The 27,401-nt window shown below is 65.4% G+C and overlaps 1 protein-coding gene across 7 annotated transcripts; it reads right to left on the reverse strand.

Moving 5' to 3' along the window:
• Nucleotides 1-1,027: 1,027 nt before the first annotated feature.
• PWWP2B (PWWP domain containing 2B) lies at nucleotides 1,028-26,276 on the reverse strand. 7 transcript variants are annotated; one of them, XR_013449534.1, is made up of 4 exons: nucleotides 26,111-26,276; nucleotides 15,990-17,296; nucleotides 11,981-12,095; nucleotides 1,028-1,659 (listed from the first exon to the last, which is right to left on the reverse strand). XR_013449534.1 is itself a non-coding variant. In XM_078076939.1 (3 exons), the coding sequence occupies exons 1-3, from the start codon at nucleotides 26,233-26,235 to the stop codon at nucleotides 1,646-1,648; spliced, it is 1,446 nt and encodes a 481-aa protein (XP_077933065.1). In that variant the 5' UTR covers nucleotides 26,236-26,276; the 3' UTR covers nucleotides 1,028-1,645. The 7 variants fall into 7 exon arrangements, 4 of the variants coding, with proteins under 4 accessions (XP_077933065.1, XP_035935959.1, XP_035935960.1 ...); XR_004913364.2 differs by having other exon boundaries at nucleotides 15,690-17,296; nucleotides 26,111-26,275; XR_004913365.2 differs by lacking the exon at nucleotides 1,028-1,659 and adding an exon at nucleotides 10,036-10,717 and having other exon boundaries at nucleotides 15,690-17,296; nucleotides 26,111-26,275.
• Between the last annotated feature and the right edge of the window lie 1,125 nt (nucleotides 26,277-27,401).

A 27,401-nucleotide genomic window follows, 5' to 3' on the forward strand; every position in this document is an offset into this window, starting at 1 on the left:
CGCTCTGACCCGCAGGCCCTGGGCTGGGAGCCTGGGCCAGGCAGTTCGCGGTGAAAGTGCCCAGTCCGGGACTGCGTGTGGCTGTCCAGCTCAGGGACCCTGAGTCCCCACCATTCCGCTTGAGACACGTGCTTCTCCAAGGATCCATGCCTAGCTTCCCAAGAACACCCTCTCTCTGCCTTGGTACTGCCCCTGCCCCCCAATCCAGGTGTCACCTCACAGTGGGCACCCAAGGGCTGGGCTCAGGGCCTAAGGGCAGCTGTGAGCACAGAGGGCCTGGGCTCTGCTGGACCCATGGAACGAGGGCAGGGAGGGGGCTTCTGGGGAGGGGAGGGAAGGGGAGGATGGCACCATCTCTCCGTCCTCCAAAGCACACCCCCGCCCCGCCGCCCTGCTGGACTCATGTGAGGTCTTCCTCCCAGCAGTGGACCCTGGGGGTGGAGGGCTGGAGGGTCTGGACTAGAACAGCTCCTCCCGAGGGTTTCATTCCGGTAGGATTCTGGCTCTGCTGTGACCCCCCCCCCCAACTTGGAAGAGTCAAGGCCAGAACCACGGGAACCACGGGGGAGGGGAGTCCTGCCCTCTTCTGTCCTGAGAGCACCAGAAGATGCCCCCCCACCCGCACACACTCCCAGCCTGGCCACGAGCAGTCCCGCTGGGGCGGCGGGACCCTTAAAATGCTCTGGTAAAACCAGGGACAGGCCAAGCTGTCACCATCCTCTCTGGGATGCCCCTCGGCTCGAGTGAGCAAGCCAGGAAACCAGGAGACGGCAGGTGTCACTGGCAGGAGCGAGAACAAGGCCACCCCGTTTGCAGACATGCTGCCCCACCCAGGGCAGCCGCAGGGAGCAGGTGGGGAGGGGATGCGGTCCCCCATCCTCCTCCCCAGGGCCCTCTGTTTCTCAAAGCTGCCGCGTCCCTCCACAGGCCCGTCCTCCCGCGACGCAACGAGAGCGCCCCAGCGCAGCCTCAACACAGACCTCCCTTCACTCTTGCTCATGTTTAAACAAAGAAAGAGCAGAACCCATTTTCTGTTTCTTTCTCTTTTTGGTCTTTAAAGTGACAGAAAGGAGAGAGGAGCCCACTCTTACAAACACGGGGCCAGGTTGCTTTCCTGTGGAAGTCTGAACGTTCCCAGAGCAGCGCCCACCCCAGGCCCACAGCCTGGGGAGCCGCCCAGCTGTGTGGGGGGCACGGCGGCCCCTGAGGGCAGGTGCTGGGCACCCGGCGGGACCCTGGCTTTGGGAGGGACATGGGGGAGGCAGGGCCCCCGGTTCTCAAGTGCACAGAGACCCCGTGCTGGGCCTGGCCCCAGATGCCCGACGCGGGGTGCCCCGCCCCCACTCCGTGGCGCCCCCGCGGGCGCGGCAGCGGTGTGAGGCTGGGCTCCTGGAATTTCACAAACCAGAAGAACTGAAGTCTGAGTGAGGGGAATAAATACATTCAGCGGAGAGGAACCGCTGTGCTCGTGGGGGCCGTCCTCCGGGCTGGACACACCTCCTCTCTGCGGAACCGCGAGCAGGCGGCCTCCCCGGGCCGGGCATGTTCTGCACACAGCTGGCCAGAAGGCACGCGGGGTCCCTCAGACGGAATGGGGGACGTAGAGGGCACCCACAAAGTCGGAAGCTCCAGAACAGCTGTGCTCTCATCGTCGATGACCTTGACGGAAGCAGAACGGGAAAGAGGTTACCTCGGGGTCAGGTGCTGAGGGCCCAAGCACCGGGTCAGAGCACCCACTGCGGGTCTGAGAGCCATGTTTCTCAGGCTCTGCCTTGCCAGGGATCCCCAAGGACCCCCAGCTCCCAGTGGCCCTCACCACCCCAGGAGTCCCACCTCCCTGGTGCCGCTGTGCCTCCTGGGCGGGGTCTCCCGACCCTGCACCCCACCCGTGTCCATCCCACCTCCCAGGCACCCTGAATTTCCCAGAAAAAGGCGCAGGACCCTTGACTAATTGGAAGCCCAGACCACGGGGCTCTCCGTGAAGCACACAGGGGTGCTGAGGGGAGGCCTACTGTTCTAGATCCTTCCGGCTGCTCACGGCCTGGGGGGCTGGGGAAGCTAATGGCTGTGCACATGGCCCTGGGGCTCACAGCTTCAGGAACCCCAACGTGCTACCATCAGGGTGTGTGACTGATGCTTTCTGGAGAGACATGCCCTCCGGGTTTGGGGGAACCCTCTGGGGTCGGGGGGAAGACCCTCGAATAAAAAACCTTCCCCAGGTTGGTGAGAAGTCAAGCTTCAGCCCTGCTTCTCGATGCGTCCCCACCTCCCATGTGACCACCCAGGTCCCCAGAGGGCCTCCCTGAGCAGGCGGCCCTGGCTGCAGGGGCACATGGGCACCTCAGGCCATGTCTCAACAGCAGACAGCAGCCAAGCCTGCAGGAGGGGAGCCTGCCCGAGGCCAGCAGCCTAAGGGGGAGCATTCTCTGCCACAACTCCCCACTTGCCCATTAGTCGGGGTGGAGGGAGACATGCAGGTCTGCGGGGTCACTGGGTCACAGGCGGCTCCTGGCGGGGGAGGGCAGCCAGAAGCCGGTCCGGCCAGACAGGGGCTCCAGGAAAGGGGGCGCCATAGAGCGCCACTGGCCGCAATCCCGTGGCTCTCCCACCAGAAGGCATGGTGTCCCCCCACCCGGGGTGCCCTGAGGCCACCACAAGGAGCAGAAGTGACAATGAGCCTGTCCTGGCTCAGCCCCCAGGACAGAGCGGCCGCGACGAGGTCCCGATTGTCGAGACCACCGAGCAGGGAGGAAGCGCAGACTGCCACGCGGAGGGGCCCTGGTGCGCCTGCGAGAGAGAGAGAGAGAGAGAGAGAGAGAGAGAGAGAAAGAGAGCGAGAGACAGAGGAACAGAGAGAGACAGAGTGTGCACAGCCGTGCGCAGTCCGAGGGTGGGGCGCCACGCACGAGTGGCCACAGCAGAGGAGTCCACGGCCCGGCGCCCGGCGCGGCCAGGACCCCACAGAATCGGAAGAAACGCGGCGCCCGCGACGTCTGAAGCCGCTGTGTTCGGGGGAAGTTTGTTCACACAGCGATCGCACGCATGTCTGAAAGCACTGGGAGATTTGATGTCCCTGATCTGGGGACAAATAAATGGTAAGAATATAAAAACTAGGCAGCCCAAAAATGAGGCAAATTCAATTCCCAGAGAACAGAGCCGAACAGACCGGAAACAGTCCTGGTGATCCGTGTGGACGCGCTGTGAATTCCCATGTCCACACCGCGTCTCGATTCAGCCCCCACCTGGTGCTTGTGTGTGTGCGTGCCAGGGGGGCGGGGGCTTCTACGATTGCTCCGTCTTCATTTTCTACAGGAAAAAATGTCCGCGAACGGCACCTCGATTGAAAAATCACGGAATAAGAAACAGCAGGAAAGTGCCTCATTTCGGACTATGGAGACGCATTCTCTCATTACACACTTTCTATCACTAGTGGGCCTTTACAATTTGAACATACATAACGCCGGTACAAATAAAACTTAAATGAAATTATGTTCAGGAACGCCTTATTCTCATGTGAACCAAGAATCAGAACCTTCTTCCATTTACGCAGAATAAAACCCCCAGAGATAGAGAAACCCGCGTGTCTCCCCCCCGCCCCCTGCCGCTCCTCCACCAGCACCGGGCTCCCCCCTTGCTAGCCCAGTGCAGCAGGGGTCAGGTCCCCGGGCCAGCCCTGTGGCCGCCACACCTGCCCAGGGGGCTGGCCTGGAGGGAGACAGGTGGTACAAGCAGGTGGCTGGGAGGAGCTGGGGCCCAAGCAGCCCCAGGGATAAGGCTGGGTGGAGGGGGCAAGGCACTGACCTCCCCACGCAGGACTGCTGGCCAAGGGACAGGGTGGACATGGTGGATGGCCCCGCCCTGCAGTGTCACCGAGGCGGGGGCACACTGCCCGCCCAGGCCCGGACCCACCGTCAGGTTCCTGGGGGCCCAGGAAAGACCCTGGGGCCGAGGCCTGAGAGCAAGCAGCCCACCCGTGAGCGGTCTGGCTGGGAGGGGGAAGGAGGGACTGCCCATCCTCCTCTGTCCAGAATGGCCAGGATTCCAACGAGCCGGAAAGGCCCCCTCAGCGGCCGCAGCAAGCCACGCTCACCCTGCCCCGGGGTCTCAGGGGGTGGGAGCAGCAGGTCCCAGGGGGGCAGGAGGGGCAGTGGGCACAGAGAGAGGACAGTGATGACCACGGCCCTGGTGGTCCTGGGGGGGCAGACAGGGGGCAGCTTCCCTGGGTTATTTCTATTTTGACAACCCCGGGGGTGCCATCACCCCAAGGGGCTGAGGCTAGAGGGGCTCCAGACCCTGCCCAAGATCACTCAGCCAGCTTCGATACCAGGCTGCAAACCCACGTCCCAGGGCGGCCAGAACAAAGCACCACAGACTGGGCAGCTCCAAACACAGAGTCCCTCCCTCCGTCCTGGAGAACAGATGTCTGGAATCGAGGTATCCGCAAGGGGCAGCCTGGTCTTTCAGAGGCCTGAGAAGGGGACCCCATCAGGCCATAGGCTTCCCTGGTCGTGGAACCACCCCCCACCCCCGCCCCAGTGTGGCTGGACAGCAGGCTGAGCACCAGGAGTGAGGGGCTCCCAGGTGACAGGTGCCTCTGCTGGGAACAGTCCGCCCCAAGTCCAGGCCTGACCACCCAGCCCGGCCCCAACCACATGCCCCGCAGGGAAGGCTGGCTGTGTCCAGACAGGCTCTACGGTCCCCTGGCCCGCAAGGGACGAGGCCTGAGCAACATACACTCAGCAGGCAGAAGTTTCTGCCCTGCCCTGGGGCACAGTCCCTTCCCTGGCCAGGCAGAGGCCCTGACTCGGGGTCGCCGAGGAAGCGTGCCCCAGAAGAACGTGACCTGCTGTCGCTGGGTAAGCTCTGCTGGGGGAAGTCTCAGGGAAGCTGGGTAAGGGAGACGGCCACTGTGCGTGGACTGGACAGGGGGCTGGATGGAGCCCCTGCCCCTGCTCCCCACACCCGCCCCCACTCTGGCCCCGCACTGCTGAGGATGGCAGACTCCCAGCGACTGGAGGAGCAATCCCTTCCTGAGAAACACGCACCAGATCGTAGCCAGGCACACAAACCCATTCCTGTTCACCTCTCCCTGCGGGGACGCAGCTGGGACCCCCAGACTGTTCCCGTTCCAGGAGGGGTCCAGCTGGGGTCGGGCAGCCCCACCTCCACAATCCCTCCACAATCGCGGGGAGCTGAGTGCAGGGGAGAAGCAGTGAGGAGGGGTGAGGAGGGGCGTCGGGGTCTGGGGAGGTCACAGCCCATCACAGGGGGACCTGCCGGGGGGCGAGGGGTCAGCACCACCCAGAATCCGCTGGCCGCGCCTTTCCATTGAGTGTTTCAGGGGCTCCCATCAAAGGCAAGCACACTTCGCGCCACTCGACCCCCGGAGATCATTAAAACTGCCCACGCCCCACTCCACGACCGACCTTTGGAGCCGTCCGTGCACATCCCTCAGCCGCCAGCCTCCTTACAAACACGGGATTCGAGCGACCTGAGGACGGCTGGTCATCACTCGGTGTCTGCCGCGGGGGACAGCGGCTCCTGGAAGCCCCCCGGCTTGGCTGGGCCTCCATGAGAAGAGCAGGTGTTCCTAGAAATCTGGAGATGGCCGGGCGGGTCCCCTGCTCTGCTGTCACCCCAGCCAGAAACCCCTCAGCATAAGCTGCTTTCCTCCCACCCCCGCGGGCCCGGACGCCCGGTCCCAGAGCAGCCCAGCCCCCTGCTGTCCCTCCTACCACCACCCCCGCCCCGACTTGGAAACAATGGCAAAGGTGAGGTCACCACACAGGCTCGGGCCACTGCGCCGAGAAAAGCTCGTTTTCCCAGGGCTTCCTGGGCAGGGAGACGCCCTACTGGCCGGGAACCAGCCCAACGGCCCAGCAGGCTGCCCCACCTGCTCTGGGGAGGACAGGCTTCCCTGGTGTCCCCGGGCAGGGCGCTGGCTCCCGCGTCCACCACGCAAGCGCTCGGACAGCCCCCTGCCCCCGTCTGCCCCTCAGGGCCCCAGCAGAGCGCACAGGAGCTGCGTCCCCCACGGGGCCCCGAGGTCACCACCGCGGGCCCCACAGTCGAGGTCAGCTGAGGCCGCGTTGCCCGTCTGAGACGCTGGTGCCCCAGGGACCGGGTCCTCCGTTGGGGCTTGCGGGGAAGACGGCGGTGACCAGGAGGGCCTGGGCCGCGAGGGCATCGGGCGGAAAGCGTGGCGCGAGCGGTCAGCGCTCAGGCCCCATGACGGGTGACCAGACCTGCGGCTCTCCGCACTTAAGGCCTGCTCGCCCAACCGCAGCCGGCTGCACACGGTGGCACGGGTACAGCGGGCCGTCGGGAGCGGGAATCCCCGCGCGTCCCGCAGCAAGACGAAGGCCCACAGCTGCTCGCCGCGCCACCATCCACAGACACAGAACACGTGCAGGGCCCCCAGGAGCCACGCAGATGCCCAACACACACGACCCCGCCCCTCATAAGTGTCCCACGCAGTGGCCACCCACGCTCCCACCCTGGACCTGTGACCCCATGCCCAGCCCCAAGAGCCCCACAGCACGTGGCCTTCCACGGGCCACACACACAGGCACTCTGCCACTGGGCCCTGTCCCTCCAGCTTGGCTCTTGGCCAAGCACGGCCACACCCTCAACCCTGCTGAGACCAGCGTGGCCTCGGTCATGGACCGAGCACCCCGCTCTGCAGGACGAGGCCCTACGCCACCTGTTTGGTCCCCATGGTTCCCGTAGCCACATACACCCACGCCGCACTGCAGACCCAGGCCCAGGCGCGGGGGTCCCCAGGCCAAGGAAATGGGGGTGCAGCCCTGTCTCCCTTGGGAAGTTCAGAGACGCCGGCAGGAGGCCTTCAGAATCAGGGTCAGTCACGCCCGCTGGAAGCGGACGAGTCCCAGGAATGCCCGCATGGGAAATGCCAACTCCTCCATAACGCAGGACGGGAAGATCGCTGTTGGGAGTCAGGTTTCCCCAGGATATCCACAAAGTTGACATGCGGCCCACACCTCGTGGTCCAGAGGCCCAGGCGCCCGGCTCCCAGCCAGTACTCCCCCTCCGTGTGGGGAGGGCCCCCGGGAGGGCCTGTGATCCACGTGACCTGTCCACGTGGACGTGGGAGCCTCCAGCTCAGGGTTCTTAGTCCAGAGGTGCCTTGGGGAGATGCCAACCTGCCTACCTGCCCCAGACCCTCTTCCCAGGCTGCCTCCCCCCTCCAGTTACTCTTCCAGCCATAGCTGGGGAGTGTCTCCCCCGTGCCGAGGGCGCGGGGACACAGCAGGCGACTGGCTCTCGTGTCCAAGGCCAAGGCAGGGCCGCCCAGCAGCCCCTGGCAGGCTGGATGCACAGTGCAGAGCCCGGCCCGGGAGTGAACCCTGGCTCCGTGCCTTCCATGAACTAGTGTCCCCATCTGGGGGGCCACGGCCCATCGCCTGGGGCCACGGGCCCCTGCTGCCAGAGTCTGAACTCACGGAACTTACCTGATGGGGAGACCGCACACAGAACAGGGTGCGGGGTGAGCATGCCGCGCGGGGCTTGTCAGGCACAGCTGTGCACAGGGAGCTCTGGGAGACCCTCCCCAAGGAGGGGACACAGAGCCACGGCCTTGAGGAAGAGGCGGCGGCCAGCAGGCGTGGAGTGAGGCAGGCACTGCGGCTTTGCCACCCAGTGCCACGAGCCAGGACCCAGGGAAAACCTGGGTTCTCGGGGACCTCCCTGCCCTGGAGCCTGCAGCCCCACCACTGGATCAGGTCGGAGTCTCAGGTCCCCCAGGGCCTGTAGGACACAGGCACCTTCCTACTTGGTGACCTGCTCCCACCCCCAGCTCATAGCCTGCCTTGTCTGAGGAAAGCATGGACGGCCTGCAGTCCGTAAGGATGCTGATGAACAGGCTGCGGTGTGCCCGTGGGCTCTGCCGGGACGAGGACGTGGTCTCTGCCCGTGGCCTCTGGCCATGGCCACCAGCATCTTCTCGGTGCGGGTCAGAGGGAAAGCGAGGCACGGGGGACCAGGGATGCCGCTCAAGCCTAAGCGGGGAGAGGGGGCTTCACGTATGTGTTTGCTTATGTCGCAAACGTAGGAGGATCAACCACCCCTGAGCCAACGCTGAGCCCTGTGGGGTGCTCCTAATGGGCCTGGTCGCATCGATTTGACGTGGGACCCTCAGAAATGAGCACAGAACTACGAAACACACACCAAAATGTACAAAGACAGGAATATGTAGAAGTGGAAAGTAGACTGAAATCAACGACTCTGTGTTTTGAGCTCACAACAACCAGAGAGAGAGGATTTGTCTGGACGACTTTGGAAGGGGAATCAGAGCCCCCAGCCATGCAGGGCCAGAGCCCAGGGACAAGACGATCCACAAGGAAACCTTGCAGTGTCCCCACTAATCGCCCACGGGTGACACTGCGGTACTGTCGTTTTGACATGATGACCTATGACACGTTCCACGGAGATTAGGTGGCTGGAACATTACACGTCAAACACACGGCATAGTACATTTAATATTCCACATACGATACACACGCTAACGTTTACACGGAAAGTTCACACAGTTGACCCCTGAATAACAACGGGGATTAGGGTGTGGCCCCCCGTACGCTCAAAACTCCACGTATAACTCTGACTCCCCCCAGATGTAACTACCAGCAGCCTGCTGGGGATCGGAGCCTCACCGACGACTCAGCCACCGAACAGGTATGTTGTATGTTGTGTGTATGACACGCTCTAGTCTTACAACGAACTCAGCTAGACGAAAGGAAACGTTATTAAGAAAATTGGAAGGGAGAGAAAAATTTGCTCTCACACATTCACGGTACTGCGGTGTATTTCTCAGAAAAACCCGCCTACACGTGGACCCGCGAAGGTCAAGCCCGTGTTGTTCAGAGGTCAACTCTAATGACGTGAGTTTCACGAAGAACCAAGATTTTCAGCATAAGAGAGAAGAAATGCAAATATAAAAGTTAAAGAAGTAAAAATTCCAAATGAGAAAAATCAGTCACAAAGTCACGATCTCTCTTCTTATTCCCAAGCCTGTCATTGGCAGAGGCTAGAAACAGCCGGGAAACAGCGGGGAAGCTCAGGGCCCCTCGTGGCAGGAGGGGTGGCCAACAGCTGTCCCCGGAGAGGACCCAGGACCCCCTGGGGGAGGGCCGACCCCAGGGCCGGACGGGAAATGCCCACCGCGAGCCGGAATCCCATCAGGCACAGAGCACGGCCATTGCCAGAGATGACGTGGGTGCTGGTGAGCTACCCGCCAGGGACGGGACAGTATGAACACCAAAAGCCATAGTATTTGGGTGGATGGAAGGGAGTCACGAGCTCGTGTGACACGCACACGCCCAGGACAGAGCTCACTGGTTGCTCTGGCGAGTGGTCCTGCCTTTGTCCTGCAAGACTGCACCTGAGTTATGGGGCGACCAGTGTCCCTGCAGGATGGCTAAGCAACAGACAGGGTAGCAGCGCAGAAGGGGGGCCGCCTGCAGGACCCCTCCACGGGGGTGCAGTGCAGGTCCTTCCCCGAGTGCCCTGGGCCTCTGGGTTTGGGTTCGGGCCAGGGGTGCAGAGGCGGGGTGGGGCCAGGGGCGAGTATTTGGAGCTGGGGGGGCATGGAAGCCATGAAAACCAGGGCAAACGGGGCTCTTCTGCCAGGCCAGGCATCTCACCAGGGGGAGGGGCACCTGCCTGGACGCCCCCCTCTCCCGCCCCCCACCAGGAGAAGTCCCCTCACCCCAGGCACCTGGTGCCCGGAAGAGCAGCTGCAAACACCCCATGAGTCTCCTGGGCACTGCGTAGCCGCTGCCCCTGCCTCGCCTACCTGCACCCCACCTGGCCCCCCGGCCCTCCCAGGCACGCGGGGCCCGGCCCGGAGGAGGCGGCAGGGATGGTGCCAGCAGCCGGGAGGTGGGATGGGGCCTAAGTTCCCACAGCAGGCTCAGAATTATAGGCCTTCGCTTTCCTTTGGGAACAAAATAATTACAACCTTCACCGAGGACCTGAGTTCCCTGAAAGCAACGCGGGGAGTCCGCTAAGAAACCCATCTTCAGAAGTGGAAGTACCTTTTTATTTAGGGTTGGAAAAGAGAAAAGCCAGTTTGGGGCTTGCAGCTCAAGGACCTTGTTCCAAAAGGGAGAACCCACAAGGAAAGTGAGACCGCGGACCCAGGGTCTGGACGCCTCCGCCCCAGCCCCACCAGCAAGCGCCACACAAGCTTCCGGCCTCCGTGGGGGTGACCCTGCCAGGCAGGCGTGAGGCCAGGCCCAGCAGCTCCGCGAGCGGGTTCGGGCTGGCTCTCCTGCGGGGGCTCCGTAACCCGGGAGAAATGAGCACCATGGAGCTGAAGCGCCAAGTGGTCCGTGGAGCTGCCAGGACCCACCGCCCACACGCACCGCCTCCCGGGCAGGGCGGCGGATCCTTCTGGAATGAGTCCGTCCACCACCGCACAAGCCCTGCAGCCTCCAGTCTCCCACCAGTGGACCCCCCCTGAGCCCAGCGGGCCCATCGAAGAAGAGGCTGGTGGGCCTGAGCGGGGTGGACATGCAGGCCCCTTTCCTCCTGTCTGGCCGCGGGGGAACGGGGCCCCACACACTTCAGGTCCCAACCCCTGGGACTGGGGGACCGTCCCCTTCAGTGGGAAAGGCGCTGCAGGTGTGACTACACTAGGACGCTGGGATGAGGCCACGCTGGGTCACCCACACGGCCGTCCTGGGGTCCCTGCAGGACACTGAGGAGGAGAAGAGGCCATGTGACCACAGAGGCAGAGGTTGGGGCGATGCCATCACAAGCCCAGGGACTCTGGGAGCCCCCGGGAGCTGGGAGGAGCCTCCCTGGAGCCTCTGGAGGGAGCGCAGTCCTGCTGACACCTTGAGTTCGGGGTCGGGTCTCCAGAACCGTGAGAATAAAGTCCTGCTCTTCCGAGTGGCCAGTGTGGGGGGACAGCGGCCCCAGGAAGCTAATACACGGGATGAGGCTAGCCCCAAGGACGCCCAGTGATGCTCAGCGAGGCACGAAGTCCAGTCCTGGAGTTACCCAACCCCTGGCACCGCGAGGGGGATGGCTGTGTGACCCCAAAAAGCTCCTGCCCTCCAACACCCCGGCCACCGAGGCAGGAAGGGAAGTGCTGGGGCCCTTGGTTCCACAGGAGGCTGGACAACAGCCCTGGGGCCCTTCCCGCTCACACGGAGCCTGTGAACTTCCCCACTGGCCCGAGAGGCCGGGAGGGGCCCCGGGTGCCCTCCTGCCCCCCACCCCGGGCCCCGCCACAACAGAGTACCACCAACAGCCCGCCCACCCCCCAGCTCTGCCCAGGAGGGGCCCCAGGCTCCAGAGGCCCATACATGGTGCCGTCGGGGCTCCCAGGACACTGGGCCCCTCGGGGCGTGCTCCCCATGACTGTCAGTAACGGCTCCGACCCTGCCTTGTGGGCCCCGCCCATCCGTGAGCGCCCACTGCCCCCTCGAGTCCGTGGCCCACCTGCCTCTCTCCTCCGCAGCTTCCTCCGCCCTAGCGGCCGTTCTGTGGGGCCTAGATCGTTCCCCAGCTCTATGACCCTAGCCCCAATGCTCCTGAGTACTGGGCCCGAGTCGTCTCCCAGCCAAGACTCAGGCACTCAGGCCCCAGCCAGCGGGGGCTACCTGGTCCCCAGTGGTCCCCAGTTCTCAGGCCCCTGCTCCTCACTTCGCCCCTTGCCCTCCATCGGCTCCCCAACCTGGCCTCAGCTTCTGTCCTCCTGCCATTCCTCACCTCCTAACCCCACCTGGGGTCTTTTCAGCCCAAACGGGGCCATTCACCCCTCTGCCTAACGGCCCCCATGGTCTCCTTTGCTCTCAGGACAAGGCTGCCTTCCGGGCCTCAGCATCCCCATGCCCGTCTGCCTCCTCCCCCATCCTGGAATGTGCAGGCTTCCTCCTGCCACAGGCCTCGGGCTTGCGCCCTCCTTCTGCCTAGGATGCTCACCCCCCAGCCTATTAGCTCACGATTAGCTCACCGTTCGCGCTCAGCCATATGTCACCTCTTCCAGGAAGCCTTCCCGGATCCCCAGTCCAGGTCAGCTTCCTCGCCAGATGCTCGCTGGGGGGCCCTCGTCCCTTCTCAGCACGTTCCTGTGTGTGATTATGCACAAATTTGGGGGCTGTGATTCACAGGGTGAGGCCGCAGTGACACTGTGTCCCCTCTGTCCCCCATCTAGTGGAGCTCTCGGCCCACCGGCGGCGGGCCGCCACCCTCAGGAGGAGTCGCCATCACCTTTCAGGGTGGGGGGCTGGCCCCACACTCTCGGCTGTCCCTGCCCTGCCTGCAGGACGAGGCCCTCTGACCAGCCGAGCCCCTCAAGGTCCAAGTCGGAGGAGGATGCCCGCCCATCCAGCCAGGAGCATGAGCCCGTCCCCACCCCAGGAATGCAGCCTGTGACCCTCCCACTGCCCTCCCTGGGGGGCCCTGACAGCCTGTGTGTGGGCGGCAGGGCACGGGAGGAGCCCCTGTGAAAACAGCTCCCACGGAGCCAGAGAGGGCACAGTGGCCACCTCCAAAGGCGGCCGCCGACAGGTCACTACCAGGCGCCCCGGGGACCCCTCACTCACCACCCAACCTGAGAGGCAGGTCCGTCACTCGGAGACAGACAGGGAAAATGAGGTCCGAGGTGCCGGGCTGCTGGGGCCAGAGCAGCAGGCGACCAGCCAGGCCAGTGCCGGGCGGCCCTGTGTCTGTCCCTGGAGGTCAGGGCCTTCCTCAGGAGGAGGCCCACGTCCCCCCAGGCTGGACCGGTGCTCTGGGGGCAGTCCCTGCCGATGGCCACTGTGTTCTCTCACCGGAGCCCAGCCAGGCCCCCGGCTGGCCTCTCACCACTGCCCTGGCCACCACGTCCCAGGCCAGCTTGGTGCTTCTCCAGAACATCCCTGGGGGCACCCCGGTCAGCTGAGCCTCCAGCCACCCTGCAAGGTGGGACAGAGGAATCTCTCGGGACTAGATGCTGGGCACGACGTCCCTGGGAGGGCCCTGACCCCGCGGGGTCGGCTGGGATGCCCCCTGACTGGCGCCGGGGGGCACTGCAGACACCCCCCATGTCCTTGGGGCCGCTAGCGGCGCCCATTGGGCTGGACGTGGCCTAAAGTACAAGCTTCCCCGGCTGGTCTCCCTGCCCGAGCTCCAGGCCCACACAGCCCTCCTCCCGGGGGGGGCCAGCTACTAGCGACCAGACAAGCCCCATCAGCACCGCACACACGCTCTGCGGGGCAGCCCCCTGCACCAGACCCCGCGGCCCCTGGCGCGCCCAGAGAAGCCCACCGTCCCCACGGAAGGCGGTTCCCAGTTTCCCCTTCAAGGAGCAGGCCAAGGGCCTGGCCCCCAAACAGCATCACGGACACTTGAAAGCAAACTGGTCCACCAGGAGAGCCCCGCTCACCAGTGCCAGCCGATTAAACACCAGCTGGTGTGGCCCTCAGAGCAGTTTTCCATCCTCAAAACACAAAACTCAAGCCAATCAGCCAAAACCGCTTTGTGCTTTGGTGCTAAAAAGATCCAGCATCCTACGCTCCCAGAGCTCCACGCACTGCTGGGGAAGCATGGGTGCTGCCCAGAGACCAAAGAAAGAGACCGAGACACACACAGAGACAGAGAAGGAGAGGCAGAGAGCCAGAGAGAGCCAGAGGGGGAGGGAGGGAGGGAGGGAGGCCGTGAGGGAGGCAGGGAGGGAGGCAGGGAGGGAGGGAGGAGAGGCCAGTCTGTGGGCACAGCCCCTGCGGCAGGGAAACCTGTCTGGCCGGATTCTTCCCTCTGCTTCCCGGTAAACACAGCCAGCCCTGAACACGCTCGCTGGCCAATGTTCTCCAGGGGAGGGGGGCTCCCTGCCCCCCGGGCCACACTGGGCCCCCCGGGTGGGCTCACAGTCCCTAGTAAGCGCCCACTGCGACCAGGGATCTGAAGGTCACTCTTGCGGACTGACTGCTCACCACGTCCTCGCCGGCACCGGCCCACAGCTCACGGGAAAGGGGCAAGTGGGAGAGGTGCCCAGGCTCCACACTGACCCCGGACCAGGCCAAAGGCAGGAGGGGCCTGGTGGGCAGCGAGCCTGGGCTGGGGATGGCAGAGGGCACACAGATGGGCAGGACCCCACAGAGGGTCCCCAGGCCCCCAGGACATGCCCGGAGCAGGAAGTTGCGTCTGACCATTCTCCAGACCCCTTCCCTCAGGTGAGCCGGCCGCCGGCCCCACAGGGTGCCCCCACTTGAGACCCTCGCCGGCTCGATGCCAACAGGTTGGGGCCATGCCCGCGCCCCAACACGAAGACCCAGAGCTCACAGGGGCTGTGCCTGGTTCTGGAGAGGACAGGCTTGTGTCTGGACCCCTGGGAGCCATTCAGGGCACTTGACTGGGACTGACACAGGAAGCAGTGGGGGGAAGGGTGGGGACAAGGTTTCCAGAGTCCCGGCTGTGACCCTGCCCCGGTGCCCCCCTCATCATCATCGCTTTCTCAATCCTGGGCCCCCCAATCCATGTGGCACAGCAGTGAGGGGGTCACGCCAGGTGCCCCACAAACCCCTTCCCAACCACATATCCGCCAGCCCCACTAAGGCCTGAGGGCTCGAGCTGGGGACTGTGGTGCCAGACAGGGGGATGGGCAGGTGGACCAGACCAGGCAAGGTCAGCTGAAGGTCACAGAAACCAAGGCAGAGGCCCAGCTAGGATGGAGGACCACTGATCTGGGCACAGCCCCGCCTCCCCGCATCTCTGTTTCTGTGGGCATTAGGCCACGGGGTCAGGAAGACGGCCGTGGCCTGACCTCCAAGGAGGGACCCCACCACACACCCTCTGGTCCAGCCCAGGCCGCCTGCACGGGACCCACCTCCTCCCAAGGGGGAGGCCACGGAGGGGAGCTGGCTCCGGGAGGTCCCCACTAGGCCAGTGACCCGCTGGACACCCCCTATTGCGCAGGCTCCAGAGCTGGTGGCAGCCATTCGATGAGACCATGCCCAGCACCTCCCTGTGCCGGGGCCCAGGGGACGCTCACGGCAGGCAGTCTCTGTCCCTCAGCCACTTCCTGACACCCCCACATGGTGACCACAGACACCCAAGGAGGACCCTCCTAAGGCCCGTGGCTGAAGATCCTACAAAGTTCTCCTGGAGAGGAGTCGGAGGGCAAGACGCCGGCCTGGGAACACAGCCCAGAGCCACCTCCGGGAGCCCAGAGCGCCTGGCCGCCACAGGCCCAGGAAGGACCCACACGGGCGCCGGGCCGGTCGGAAGGGTGGGGGGCGAGGGCCACCGGAGTGGCGTCTGAGGGCCTGCAGCTCAGTGCCCTTCCTTCTTCCTGAGTCAGGACCCACCTGGGAACAGGAGGGAGAGGGGCCGCGCCTCCAGTCCAGGGAGAGGGGAAGCTGTGTCCTCTCAGAGTGCGTGGCCCCCGAGGAAGCCCCCACCCCACCCCTCGGTCAAGACTGCCATCTTTAAACCTGCTCCTTCCTCGGGGTGGGAAGGCAGATAAAAGGGTAAGCAGATCCTTCACGGCAACACAAACCGGGCCTGTTCTGGGCACGGGCCACGGAGGCCGCTACTTTGAAAGCCTCTCTCCGGTGACCGGCGAAGCTGAGTGACCCTGGCCACGAGCAGGACAATTCTCCAAATGGCCAGGCGCTGGAAGTGGCCGGAGGCCGCGGCTGGGAGCAGAGGGCCGCCAGAGCCCAGCCCCGGCGCGCACTCACCTGGTCGCCCGAGTTAGGTCTCAAACTGGGTTAAGAGCTCCCTTATTTCCGGGGCCACGTGCTCGGCGGCGTTTGCTGCCTCTGTGATAGCCTTGCGGTACATCCCCTTCTTCTTACGGTTAAATCTCAGTTTGAAAAACTCAGAGAAAGGGGAGAGTTTTGAAGTAGACAAGAACGACGTAGTTGGAGAACCAAACCACGAGACTTTCGCCTCTTGCCAAGAGGGCTCCCCGTCCTCCTTCTGGCTAAGACTGAGGTCAAGCACACGCGCTGGCCACCAAGGGAAACCGTGAATCTTACCCCACACAATGTCCCCTACGGCCACCGTCCTCCCGTCCTCGGTAACGCACTTGGAGACGCTCTGCGTGTGCAGCCGGACCGTGAGCGGCGGGACTGTCTGCCTCACGTCCTTGGACGAGGACCGCACGGACGCACCGTCACCTGACGACAGGTCACACGTGTCTGGTGATGTGACTTCCGAGCTGGACGATTTGGACTCGTCCAGGCTGTCGCTGCTCCACACTGACTCGCTGGCACACTCTGTCCCCCGCCTGGGGCAGGTGGCGAGGAAAGCCAGGCTCTCTTGCCCGTGTTGACCTGGGGGACACCGTTTGAAGTCCTCATCCTCGCCAGAGCTTCCAGAAGAAGAGTCCACCAGCCCACTGCCGGCAGAGCTGTGGCCGAGGAGAGCGGGTGAGCCGGCCCGGGGACCTCGCCCATGGCCATTGAGCGCCTCCACCAGCTCGGCCCTGTAGACGGGTTCCCGCTCCCCAGCCCCCCGGGGGTGGGGCTTCAAGCGGATCTTGGGGGGCGGCAGGTTGGTGCCAGGGGGCCCGGGACGCGTCAGCTTCAGCTTGGGGATAGAGGCGGAGGGCCCACCGGGATCCTGGCTGCCCCCGTGCAGGGCCTGGGAGGGGCAGAAGGGCTCCAGGGACCCGTGCACGCGGGAGGGGATCTCCACCACCTCGCCTTTGCCCTGCGGCGTGCTGTAGGAGATCTTGATGGCCGGGCTCCGGGGGACCCGGGCCTTGTCCTCCTCCCGCCTTTCCCTCTTGCTTCTCCTCGTGCTGGTGGCCGTCGTGTCCCCTCCACCATCAGGGTCCTCGAGCTTGAGGGGCTCCCTGTCGGGGCCGGGGCCACTGCCCACCCTCCGGCGGGGCCGAGGGGCAGCTGGGGGGCCGGGGCTGGCCTCGGGGGGGCTCAGAGTGCTCTTGCACTTCTCACAGAGTACTTGGCGCGGCCGCAGGCGGATGGGGCTCAGGGCGAGCCGGCCTGGGTCGCGGTTACGGGACAGGCGTCGGCGGGTCCTCTTGATGGTCCGGGGTGGCGGCTGCGGTACCCACTGCCGGTAGGTGCTTCTCAGCCAGAGCGGGGGAGGGAAGGGAGCGCCTTCGAAATACGGCGGGAACGGTGGCACAAGGGGTGGGGGCGGCTTGGGGTCTGCGGTCTCGGGGGGCTGTTCCCCACAGGGAGGCGGCGGAGGGCCCGTCCCGAGCTGCATCGCCTCTCCGTCCTGCTCCGTGGGGGCCGGGCCGTGGCAGCCGTTGACAGGGGGGTCCTCGGGCTGGGGCAGCGGAGTCGACAGGGGCAGGCCGAAGAGGCCAGACCTGGCAGTGGGGAGACAGAAGGGGACAGTCAGGACCGTGAGGACACCGCTGCACCCAGTCCCCACCCCCAGGGGCCCGGCAGGATCTGGGTGCTGGCATGTGCCCCGAGCATCTTCAGGTGCCTCCAGGCTCTGAACAGGGGCAAACGCCCCCGCGTGTCCCCCATGTGGGCATCCCAGGGGAAGGCATGTGCTCTATGAAGCCTGGGGACCAGCATGAAGGCCACCTCTCAGGTCCGATGTCCGTATCTCAGTTCATGTGGGCTCGCAGCTGGAGACCTCCCAAGACCCAGTGTAGGCGTGGGGGCCCTGCAAGCCTGAGAACAGGGTCTGGGGAGTCTGGGGTGCTGTGACATGGCCTGACTGGGCCTGTGGGGGGGGCTGCTCTGTGGCCAGCGGCCCCTGGTCACTGGCCTTGTCCACCCACTTTCTTCCTCCCCGAGGGAAGGCCCCAAGCATGCTACCCATGGGCCCAGGTGCCTGCCATGTGCGAGGGTGTCCGGGGGTGGGGGCTGCCATGGCGGCCATGGACAGACGACAGGTGTCAGCCAGAGCCCACTCCCTCCTAAATGCTGAGTCGGTCCCAACGGTCTTCACTGCCTGCAGGTGAAGGTGACATCCACACCAGCCCTGCCCACCGCAACCTCAAAGGACCACCCCTCCTGCCTGGCACCGCCAGGCCCTTCCCTCAGGACTCCAGCTCCAGGAGGGGAGTGGGCCAAGCAGCATCGACAAGGCCATGTGACCCACGGGAAGGGGACGAGAGAGGGCAGGAGACCCACCTCCCTCCCATGAAGACCCCCACAGCCAAGGCCAAGGGTAGGGTGGCTCCCACAGGGTTCCCCAGCCGGGACCTGCCCAGCTAGAGGCCTGCTCTCTCCCGGGGAAGTGCTGGACCACGCAGCCTCCTCTGGGCACCTCGGGGCGGGCGGTCTTGTGCACCTGGGGGGGGTTGTTGATGAACGTCAGCGGGCAGAGCGCCTTCCAGAGTGGAGGGCCATCCCCGAGGCCCCGTGCTGTGGATGTCGCTGCATCTAATTGACCAGCGACCCACGGTGCAGCGGGAAAACATAGAAATAGTGAAAAACCAGCCCAATACTCCATACCTTTCTCCAGTGGTGAGCACCATGACTTTTCAACAAACGTGATGCAATCTCGCAAGACCGCTTCAGCTAAAAGCTGTTGTTTTTGTAAGCACAAAAGCAGACTTCCACCAAGTTGCGGGAAACAAGGCTTAGAACACGACACTTCCGTCCCCACTCCCCACTTCGAATCTAACCAGAGTAGAAATGACAGATGGACGCTTCCACTGTTTCAATTTTCAAATGGTTTCCCCATTTGCTGTTCTCCAGAAGCATCCAGGCAAGCTAAGAAGGGCCGACCGTCCATGACATCACCGCCCCCCGCACAGCCCACAAGCGCCAGGGCCGGGAGCCGGGCACAGACGGGGCGGAGGGCATCGCCTCCCCATGGTCTTCAGGGTCACGAGGTTGATGAACTAATAAACATGGCGGCAGGTCTGCGTGCAAACACTGCCCCATTTTTGTTTAATTCAAGTTCATGGTAAAAGCCTGGAAACTGTAATTTTCCTCCTTCCCATCAGGTTCTCATCTACCTGTGGCCATGCCCTGAATCTAAAGTCCTTGTGGGTGGGGCGGGGGGGGGGTGGCGAGGGGCTCACGTCTTCTCTTCATGACCAGAGAGTCCAGCAAACACAGGTCCATGGCCACCTGGCCCAGGCAGCCTGCTCCTGCCCTTTGTGTGGCCAGAGGGCTGACCTGCCCGTAACCTGTGGCCATGAGGAAGGGAAAAGGGGGGGGGGAGCAGTAGGGCCAGCTGGGGAGAGGGACCACCCAGCTCCCTCCCCGGTGGGATTGTGCTCTGGTGGCTGATGAGCCCCACCATCCCCTCCCCATCCTCCTCTGGGCATGTGGCTCTTCACCTGCCCCGTGGCCTGGGACGACCAGGTGTCCCCACAGGACGGCTTGTGCTGCGACCCCTGCAGCCCCAGGCCCTGCATCCTGGCTGACCAAGCGGCAGCAGAGTCCTCTCCCTACGTAGGTGCTGACTGCGTGCGCACACGGCTTCCTGCATCTCAGTCATCGTGGGAATCCGGCACTGGAGGATTTCCACACTAGGATGGGCTCGGACTCTTGGGGACCAGCGGTGGGAAAGGGGGCCCCGGGTCATGCCCTCACCTGGCACTGGGTGCACAGACCCCACGGCCCCAGCAGCGAGCGCCGGTTTTCTAAGTCAGGATTTACCGGCGCAGAGTCACGCTTGCTCGTGCTCGGGCTGCCCGGGCGGTCTCCCCGAGCTGCACGGACGCCAGGCCCGACACAGGTGCTGTGAGGTCCGCTATGGAAAGTCTACCCGAGTCCAGGTGTGGGAGATAAGCCCCTGCCCAAAGCTGCCCGCAGCCCCAACCGTGGTCGTGACAGGCAGGTGTGTCAGCAAACGTCACCCCGAGTCCCCGGGCATCAGAGCCAGGACTGGACCCCACACCGAAGTCAGCCCCTGGTTCTTTTGCCGGGCATTCAAAAGCAGCTAAAAACTCTGAGCGCTAAACTCATGTGCTCATACGAAGGCACACGCATTCACTCACCCTGAGCTCCTGGGCCGCATGCTCACTGCCCCTTGCTGTGAGGGGTGTCAGGATCCCCTCCATGGAACCCACAGCACCCCACGAAGGGGCCTCCGATGCAGGGGGTGTTAGCAAGGAGAGAGGGGAGGCCAGGGTTCCCCACCCCGGGCAGCAGTGGTGCCCTGCCAGAGGGTGACATCCAGAAGACCCGCAGTGCAAGAGGCCCCCAAGGAGCCCCTCAAGGGACAGCCTCGGCCCCGTGGGCAACACCTGGATGGCACACTGGCCCCGACACTGAGTGGGTACCCCAGCTAAGGCTGAGGCACAGAGCACCCCAACTGCCACCCTGTGGGCGTAAGACAAGGGCCACAGAGAAGGCTGCAGGACCTCTAAGAGGACACCCCATCGGCAGGTTCTATAGACCACAGGGGTCCCACAGACGAGGAGGGGTCCACACGCCAGGCAGGATCCACATGCCTAGACCTGGAGGGCTGTTCCCAAGGCCCCCCAAAGCCTACTTCTGCCCACTTTTGCAGGCACTCAGACCATGAACGGGGGGGGGGCTCACTCATACCCTCCCCTTCATCTGCATCCCCACCCCCCCCAGGCTTCTTTGCGGTCAGCCCGCTCGTGAGACTCCCCTGCCCCCTGCCCCCAAGTCTGTGCCGGTGCAGACCCCTCCTGCCAGGCTGGGGCCCAGGGCACCCCAAAAGCAAAACCCCTGGACAGCCCCTTTCCCATCACCCTCTACCCAAACCAACCCGTTGTCCCCCCAGAACCCTCCTCTGCAGGAGCCAGCCCACCCTGGGGGTTGTGCAGTCCTCTCCCGCTACAGGCAGGCTGGGGCGGGGGTGTCGGTGGGGGGGTGGAAAGTCCCCCTATCCCCAAAGGCCCCAAAGCTGGGTCCAGGGAGGTTTTTGTCCCCGGTGTATGGCGCACAACCCCCCTCAGGGAGTCCCTGCATGTTTGGGACAGAGCTCCAGGCCCTGACCTGAGCCACAGCTCTAAGGCATGGCCCCTGGGCACAGGCCGGTCAGGCAGCGACCCCTCCCTGCCCGGGTAGGTCAAACTGGACACTGGCCTTGGCGTCACAGAGCACTGGGAGCCTGGAGAGCAGGCGCGTCCCCGCCCTTGCGTGCAGGCGCCCTCGGCCTATGGGGGGGCTCTTGCCTTGGGCGGGGTGCGGGGGGGCTTCCAGAGGTCAGCGGCAGCCCCCCCCCCCCCGGGGGTGGCACCCTGCTGAGGACCCGGTGGCAGCCCCGTGACTCTGGCACGGCATGCAGCCGCCACACTTCCTTCCCGGGGCGGGCCCTGCCCAGGCCACGCCCTGCCCAGGCCACGCCCACACCCCCGGTGGGTAAACAGCGGCTCGGGGATGGCTCCCTCCCCGGACTGCGGGCTTCAGCGCCAGAACCCTCCACACAGCCCCAGGACGCACACAGCACGGCCATCCCCTGCTTACGGATGGGGGGCGGAGGGAAGCCGGGGACGGTCGGGGTCTGAACCCCTGTCCCGGCACGCACACAGCACCGGCCACTCCCCCTGGCAAGGATGGCAGCACCCTGCCCCAGTGGGGCGACCTCAGCTGGACCCCAGGGCACAAGGCGTGACACCACCCTGCGTTTCGCCCCCAGGGCCCGCCCCGCAGTGAGGCCAGGCTGTGCTGACATTGGCTCGTGCCAGGGATGGAGGCCCCGGCCAGCCTGGCAGGTGATACTGCAGGGCCTTGGCAGGGAGAGACAGCCTGCCAAGCCCCGGGCCAGGGGCCCAGGCCCCCGCACCGTCCTGCCCTCCATGCTGCTGAGGGTCCCTGCTGGTTCCCTCCCCAAGGACAGAGAGGTGTGTGGGGAGGGGCCCTGGGGACTGGGCTGCCAGGCCGGCCAAGGTCTCCGTGCAGGAAACTGGGGGACCCTGAAACAAAGCTCAGCACAGAGTCCTTGGGAGCTGGGGGAGGGTCAAGTAGCCTCAGCTCCGAGGAAAGGCTGGGGACACTGAGAGCCCAGGAGACTCCAATGGGGGTCAGACCCAAAAGCAGAGTAGTTCTTCCCCGGAAGGTCCCCACTCTGCCGAGACGAACGCAGGGCCGTTTGCACGGACACAGGAGAGAGAAGCAGCCTAGCCTGCAGTCCTTGGCAGGAGACCCGCGGCCGGCCTCAGCTCCCCCGCCCCCCTGAGGTCTCACCCATGCAAGCAGCTCAGCAAACCCCCAGAGCAGCCAGGCCTGAGCTGGCCCGGGGCCAGGAGGAGCCCGCCCCGCCGCCTGCCAGAGCTCCCGGCCGCCCCCGCGGCCTCCCCGCTCTGCAGACTCGGGACCCAAGTGGCTATGGAACCCGACAGCAGCCTCTGACCCCAGCCGGGTCCACGTTTGCCCTGGACCTCCCCTCCTCATCCTCCCACGGGGAGAGGCAACCCTGGTGTCCAGTAAAGAGGTGAAGAAACGTGGCTTCTGGACCAGAAACACCCCAGGGGTCCATCTCAGGCGCCTGCAGGGAGCACCATGTAGCCAGGAGCCTGTGGCCCCGGGGCAGACCTGAGTCCAGACGGCGAGGCCCACTCTGTGGCCGGGCTGCCCGCGTCCCACATGTTGGTTTAGAAAATATACCGCAGTCCCCCCCCTCCCCACCAGGCCGGCAGCCCCGAGGGACGGGCGGGAGCAGGTTCTCGTGGGAAAGGGAGGCTGGGGAGGGCAGCCTCGCCGGGCCTCCAGGCCCACCTCTGCTCAGGGAGTTGGGGAAAACAGGTTGGCCGGGGAAGTCACAGCCTGGACACCAGCATGGTCCCTTGTCTAGGGCCACACATGGGAGGCTGCCCCTCCCCCATGGTAGACCCAGGCTCTCTGGGGCAAGCCATGGAGCCAGGCTAGCACATCTGGCCCTCCGAGTCCTGGACTCAAAGGTTTAACCACCACAGCAGCTGACTACATCCCTCTCTACGCCATCCGGTGGCTCCCCCAGTCCACACCCCCTCCTCACCTCCCCACTGGCCAGGTCCCCTGTGAGGCAGCCGTCTGCCTGCTGGGGTCACGCCACCCTATGGTACACTGGGCACCCTGCTCTCGGTCCCTCTGGCTCCCTGAGGATAGGGAGGACATGCCCAGTAGGACCTGGAACAGGTGTCCATCCTTATTTGTCCAGCGACCCACCCGGGCACCGGTCACCAGTGGGAGTGCGCCCCGGATGGAACAAGGGTGCTCTCCTGCCCAGGGACGGGCCTGCTGGGATTCCTGACTGGCTGGCTATAGAAGCTGGAGTCCCAGCCTCGCAGGGTGGGGTGTGGGTCACAAAGGCCCAGAAGTCTTGTATGGTAATCGCACCCTGGATGACTCACAACTGGGGAAGTTTGAAAAACACCAGCTCAGAGATGAAGGCCGGGGACCTCGGGGTTTGTCGGACCTGATGGGCAGCCGGTCCTCACTCCTGCTGTCCATGAGACCTTCCTTCACTGGGCTTCTGCTGTCCTTGGGCCATGCCTCGGCCAGACGTACACCCCCAAACCACCCACAAAACAATGCCCACACCCACCCTGAACCCCAGGCTGAGCCTGTGGGGTCAAGGCAGGCCTGGGACATTGGTATCCTTACTACACCAGAAGGAATCACGGCCTTGTAGGGAGACTGGAAGGATCGTGCGTGCAGAGCGGGGGGCCTGGCACTCAGCCCAGGGACACAGTGGGGAGTCGATGAATGCAGGGGCATGCGTGAGGGTGGGCACCAAGCAGCTGAGGGTATTCCCTCAGATCACAAAGCAGCTTGGCAGCAGGTTCAATACTCGCGGCGGGAGGAGGCAGGCACCCTGGCCCGGCAGCACCACACATTTGCTGAGACCTTGGAGGCCTCGGGGAGCTCTTCTCCTCTGCGAACATTTGGGGAAGAGAAGCCACCTCCCAGGGTGCCAAGGGAGGGGATACCGCCTCCCAAAGACCCAGTGAGTCACCCTGCTTGCTGGGCCCTGCTCCAGGAGAGAGAACGGGACCTGCGCGAAGGGCCCCTCCCCTGGGACGGCTCCGACCTTGCAGGAGACATGGGCAGTGATTTACCGCCACATGGGGCTTCCCGTCCTGCAGGTCTGCGCACCAGCTCTGGAAGCCGCTGCGACATGACAGTTGCTGGCATGTGCCTGGCCGCACACCATGGGCACACCGACAGCTGTGGCCGGGCTACCCTGAACAGTCTGCACAACCCCACCGCGCTGGGACCCGGAAGTTCCCAATCGGAGCTCCCAGCTGCTGGGCCTGGCTGGGCAGGACCCACACCCAGGAGGGGGCCCCCACCGAGGGACCAGCCCCGCCACTGTCCCAGATGAAGGGGGGCAGGCACGGAGGAGAAACTGGCCTCGGGAAGGCTATGGACCCTGCAGCTCAAGGCCAGACACCCACTGCCCCGAACACCCAGGCCAGGTTATAAGTTGCCCATGGACCCCACCTGATGAACGGGCTGTGACAGGAGCACTGAACTCTTAACACTGTGGGCCCAGAACAGAAGACAGGGTGAGGTCAGGGTGCTAAGCAAAGGGGGGAGGAGGGCAGGCCGGGCCAGTTTCGGACGGAGCAGCGGTGGGCTGGAGGTGCCGGGGTTGCATCAGGAGCCCGTGCGGAGCAGAGCTGCACCCACCGAGGCCCGGCTTCTGTGGGTGGCTCCGGTTACAGCTGAACGTGGCCCTGGCAGGGCTGACGCCCACGAGTCTACGGCTGCCAGTTCCCATGCTGGGGAGCCCAGCCTGGCCGGCTTCCTTCCACGAGGGGAGTGCTGATCTCCAAGCCAGGTTAGCCCCAGCCTGGGTGGGGGGAAGGGGGTGGAGGCAGACAGAAAGGGAGGCCAGGCTGCCTCCTCCACAGACATTCCCCCCCACAAGTCAGAGGGGCCCACAGCCTCCCCTGTCCTGAGTTGGGGAGCCCAGAAAACAGAGGAGGGATCCTATGCTGCAATGCCCCTCACCAAGGAGGAAAGGCCCGGCCAGGCACAGCCCTGCGCAGACCCAGGAGCAGGAACAGGCCCCAGCGGGCCCTCCCGCCAGAGGGAGGAAGTGGTGGCCTTCACTGGCATGATACCTTGACCCCGCAGGGCACAGGCTTGGCAGCTTCCAGGTGGCTTTGCTGCAGCCCCCCCACCCCAGCCCCACCCCTTGGTCCCGCCAAGCACCCTCCGTGGTCTCCAGGGCGGAATGGGGCGACAGTCACCCGGGAGGCCATATGTTAAATCACATGACTTGTGCATAAATGGTTTCTGGCCCATCTAATGGAGAGAGAATAGCAGCAGGTTAACTGTTGAAGAGTGATGGTCTTCGTGCCACGTCCAGGCGACTGCCACAAAATCTGGGCCCCTCGGAGGCAAAAAGTTGGGCCTCTGCAAGGGGAGCCATTTATTGCTTGCAGCCTCCAGATAAGGCCCAGCAGGAGCACTAAGACATTAGGGCCTGATTAATGCCTAATCATTTATCTGTGAGACAGCTCACTACCATGTGACACTGTAACCAGGAGACTCTTCCTGCTGCTGAGTCCCTGCAGGGGCGCACAGGTGCGTCTCAGGATGATGTGCCCCCAGGCCTGCCCAGGGACCCCCTTCCACGGGAGAGAGCAGGGCTCCCACCACCAGCCCCCCGCCCAGCACCTCCACCTGTATGTTTTCACTCCTGCGCTGCCAGGGGCTCCCCCACCCACCACCACCAAACACTGTTTTTGAATCCCATGGCTGGACACAACCGCTCGCCAGCAACCCAGAGCCCCGAGTGGCTCCTAGCAGCCTGGGGGGCCCAGGACATTAGGCAGGGCACCCCCACTCGTGAGTGACTGGCAGGGCACTTCCGGCGCTCATCTGAACCCACTCCCCCGCCACCCCCCAACCGATGACAATTCTGAAAACAGCCGAATTCAACAGTGCGTCTGAACAAAGAAAAGTGCGTTAATTATGGCAGACGTGCGGAGTTCGGGGAGCCGGCGGCACGCGGCGGCGGCGCGGGGACACGGGCTGTGCGCCCCGCGCCCGGCTCCCCTCGGCGCCCACCGCCGCTCCCGCCCGGCAAGTCGCGACGACTTTGAGAGCCACTTTGGCCCCCCGAGTGGCGGCCGCACGCGCGCGCCCCGGAGCCCGGACTCGGGAAACCGAAAGCGGGCGCCGGCGCCGCGCCGCCCCCGCCCTGGAGCCGGCCCGCGCCCTGGGCCCGCCGGCGCGGTGGGGGTGGGGACGTCCCGGGAGATTCGGGGCGCCCCGGGGCCCGCGCCCCCACCCCCGCTCACTTTTTCGTGCAGTCCAGCAGGATCCCGGCGAAGCTGCGCTCGCCGCAGCTCACGGTGACCAGCAGCGCGCCGTTGACGACCTGCTCCACCCGCACCGGCAGCCGGCAGCCGGCCCGCGGCTCCATGCTCCCGCGCCGCGTCCCGGCCCGCGCGCCCCCGCCCCCGCCCCGCCGCCGCCGCCGGGTCAGCCCGCGCGTGACGCCGCCCGCCGGCCGCCTGACGTCACAAAGCTCCGCTCGGGGCGGCCACCGCGAGCGGGCCGGGGCGGCGGGAGGGGCGCGCGGGGCACCCCCGCCCGCGAACGCGGCCCGGAGCCGGGCGCCTCGGAGCCGGCGCGGAAGCGCATTGCGGACCCCCGGGACGGGGCAGGGCTGCGCCCTCCCCTGGGCCCCGCGGCCGCGAGCGCCCGCCGAGAGGACCTGCGGGCCTGAGCTCAGGACCCCTGCTCCAGGGCCACCCCCCACCCCCACCCTCACTCCCGGCCCTGCCCGGCCCCCTCCTCCCCGCGCCCCCGCGCCCCCCGCCTCCGGTCAGGCGCCCGGTGGCCACCCGGCACTGCGGGGAGGAAGTCCCGGCGACGCGAGCAGGAAGCCGGTCGGGCCGGGCCGCGGAGACGCGGGCGCCGAGGGGACACCGGCGGGCGCCCCGCGGCGGCGCACTCTAACCCTCGCCTCGGAGGGGGCACTTGGCGACCCTCTTGTGCTCGGTGCATCCCCGGGGGACCAGAGGGCGCGCGCCTGGCTCAGGGCTGCCTGTGCGCCTGGCGGTGGCCCGCGACGGCGTTGGGGAGGGGGATCCGTCTGCAGGTCTCGGTCGCGCGCCCCCGGGTCGCTGGGGAAACTGCAGGTTGCGTGCGACCCCGCCGTGCCCAGAGGGGCAGGGGCCCCACGGGGCGTTCACAGCGGAAAGGACTGCCTTTCCCGAGCGAGAGCGGGGCGCCCCCACGCGCGCAGCTGTCCGGCTGGGGGGAATGGGAGGTGCAGGCGCCGAGCAGACGTGGGCCCCACCTGGGACCCCTCCCCGGGCCCTGTGCTCCCGCGCGCCTCCAGCCCAGCAAGACTCTCGACTGTCCCGAGCCTTTGCGCATCCCGCGCCTGGCTCGGGACCCCGTAACCGACAGAGCCCCCAGGGCCGGCCTGTTGCGGTGACCTTGCCCCGGGCCCAGTGCGGCCCGGCCCAGCCCAGCCCGGCCCGACTCGGCCGGCTGGTCCCCTGAGCCGGGCTTGCTGCGCCTGGCTGGGCACAGGAGATTGGCGGGTCATTGGGTTGTCCTGACGACCCGGACGCCGCC

Source organism: Halichoerus grypus, chromosome 7, assembly GCF_964656455.1.
Source record: "Halichoerus grypus chromosome 7, mHalGry1.hap1.1, whole genome shotgun sequence".
In the NCBI taxonomy this organism is placed as follows: domain Eukaryota; kingdom Metazoa; phylum Chordata; class Mammalia; order Carnivora; family Phocidae; genus Halichoerus; species Halichoerus grypus.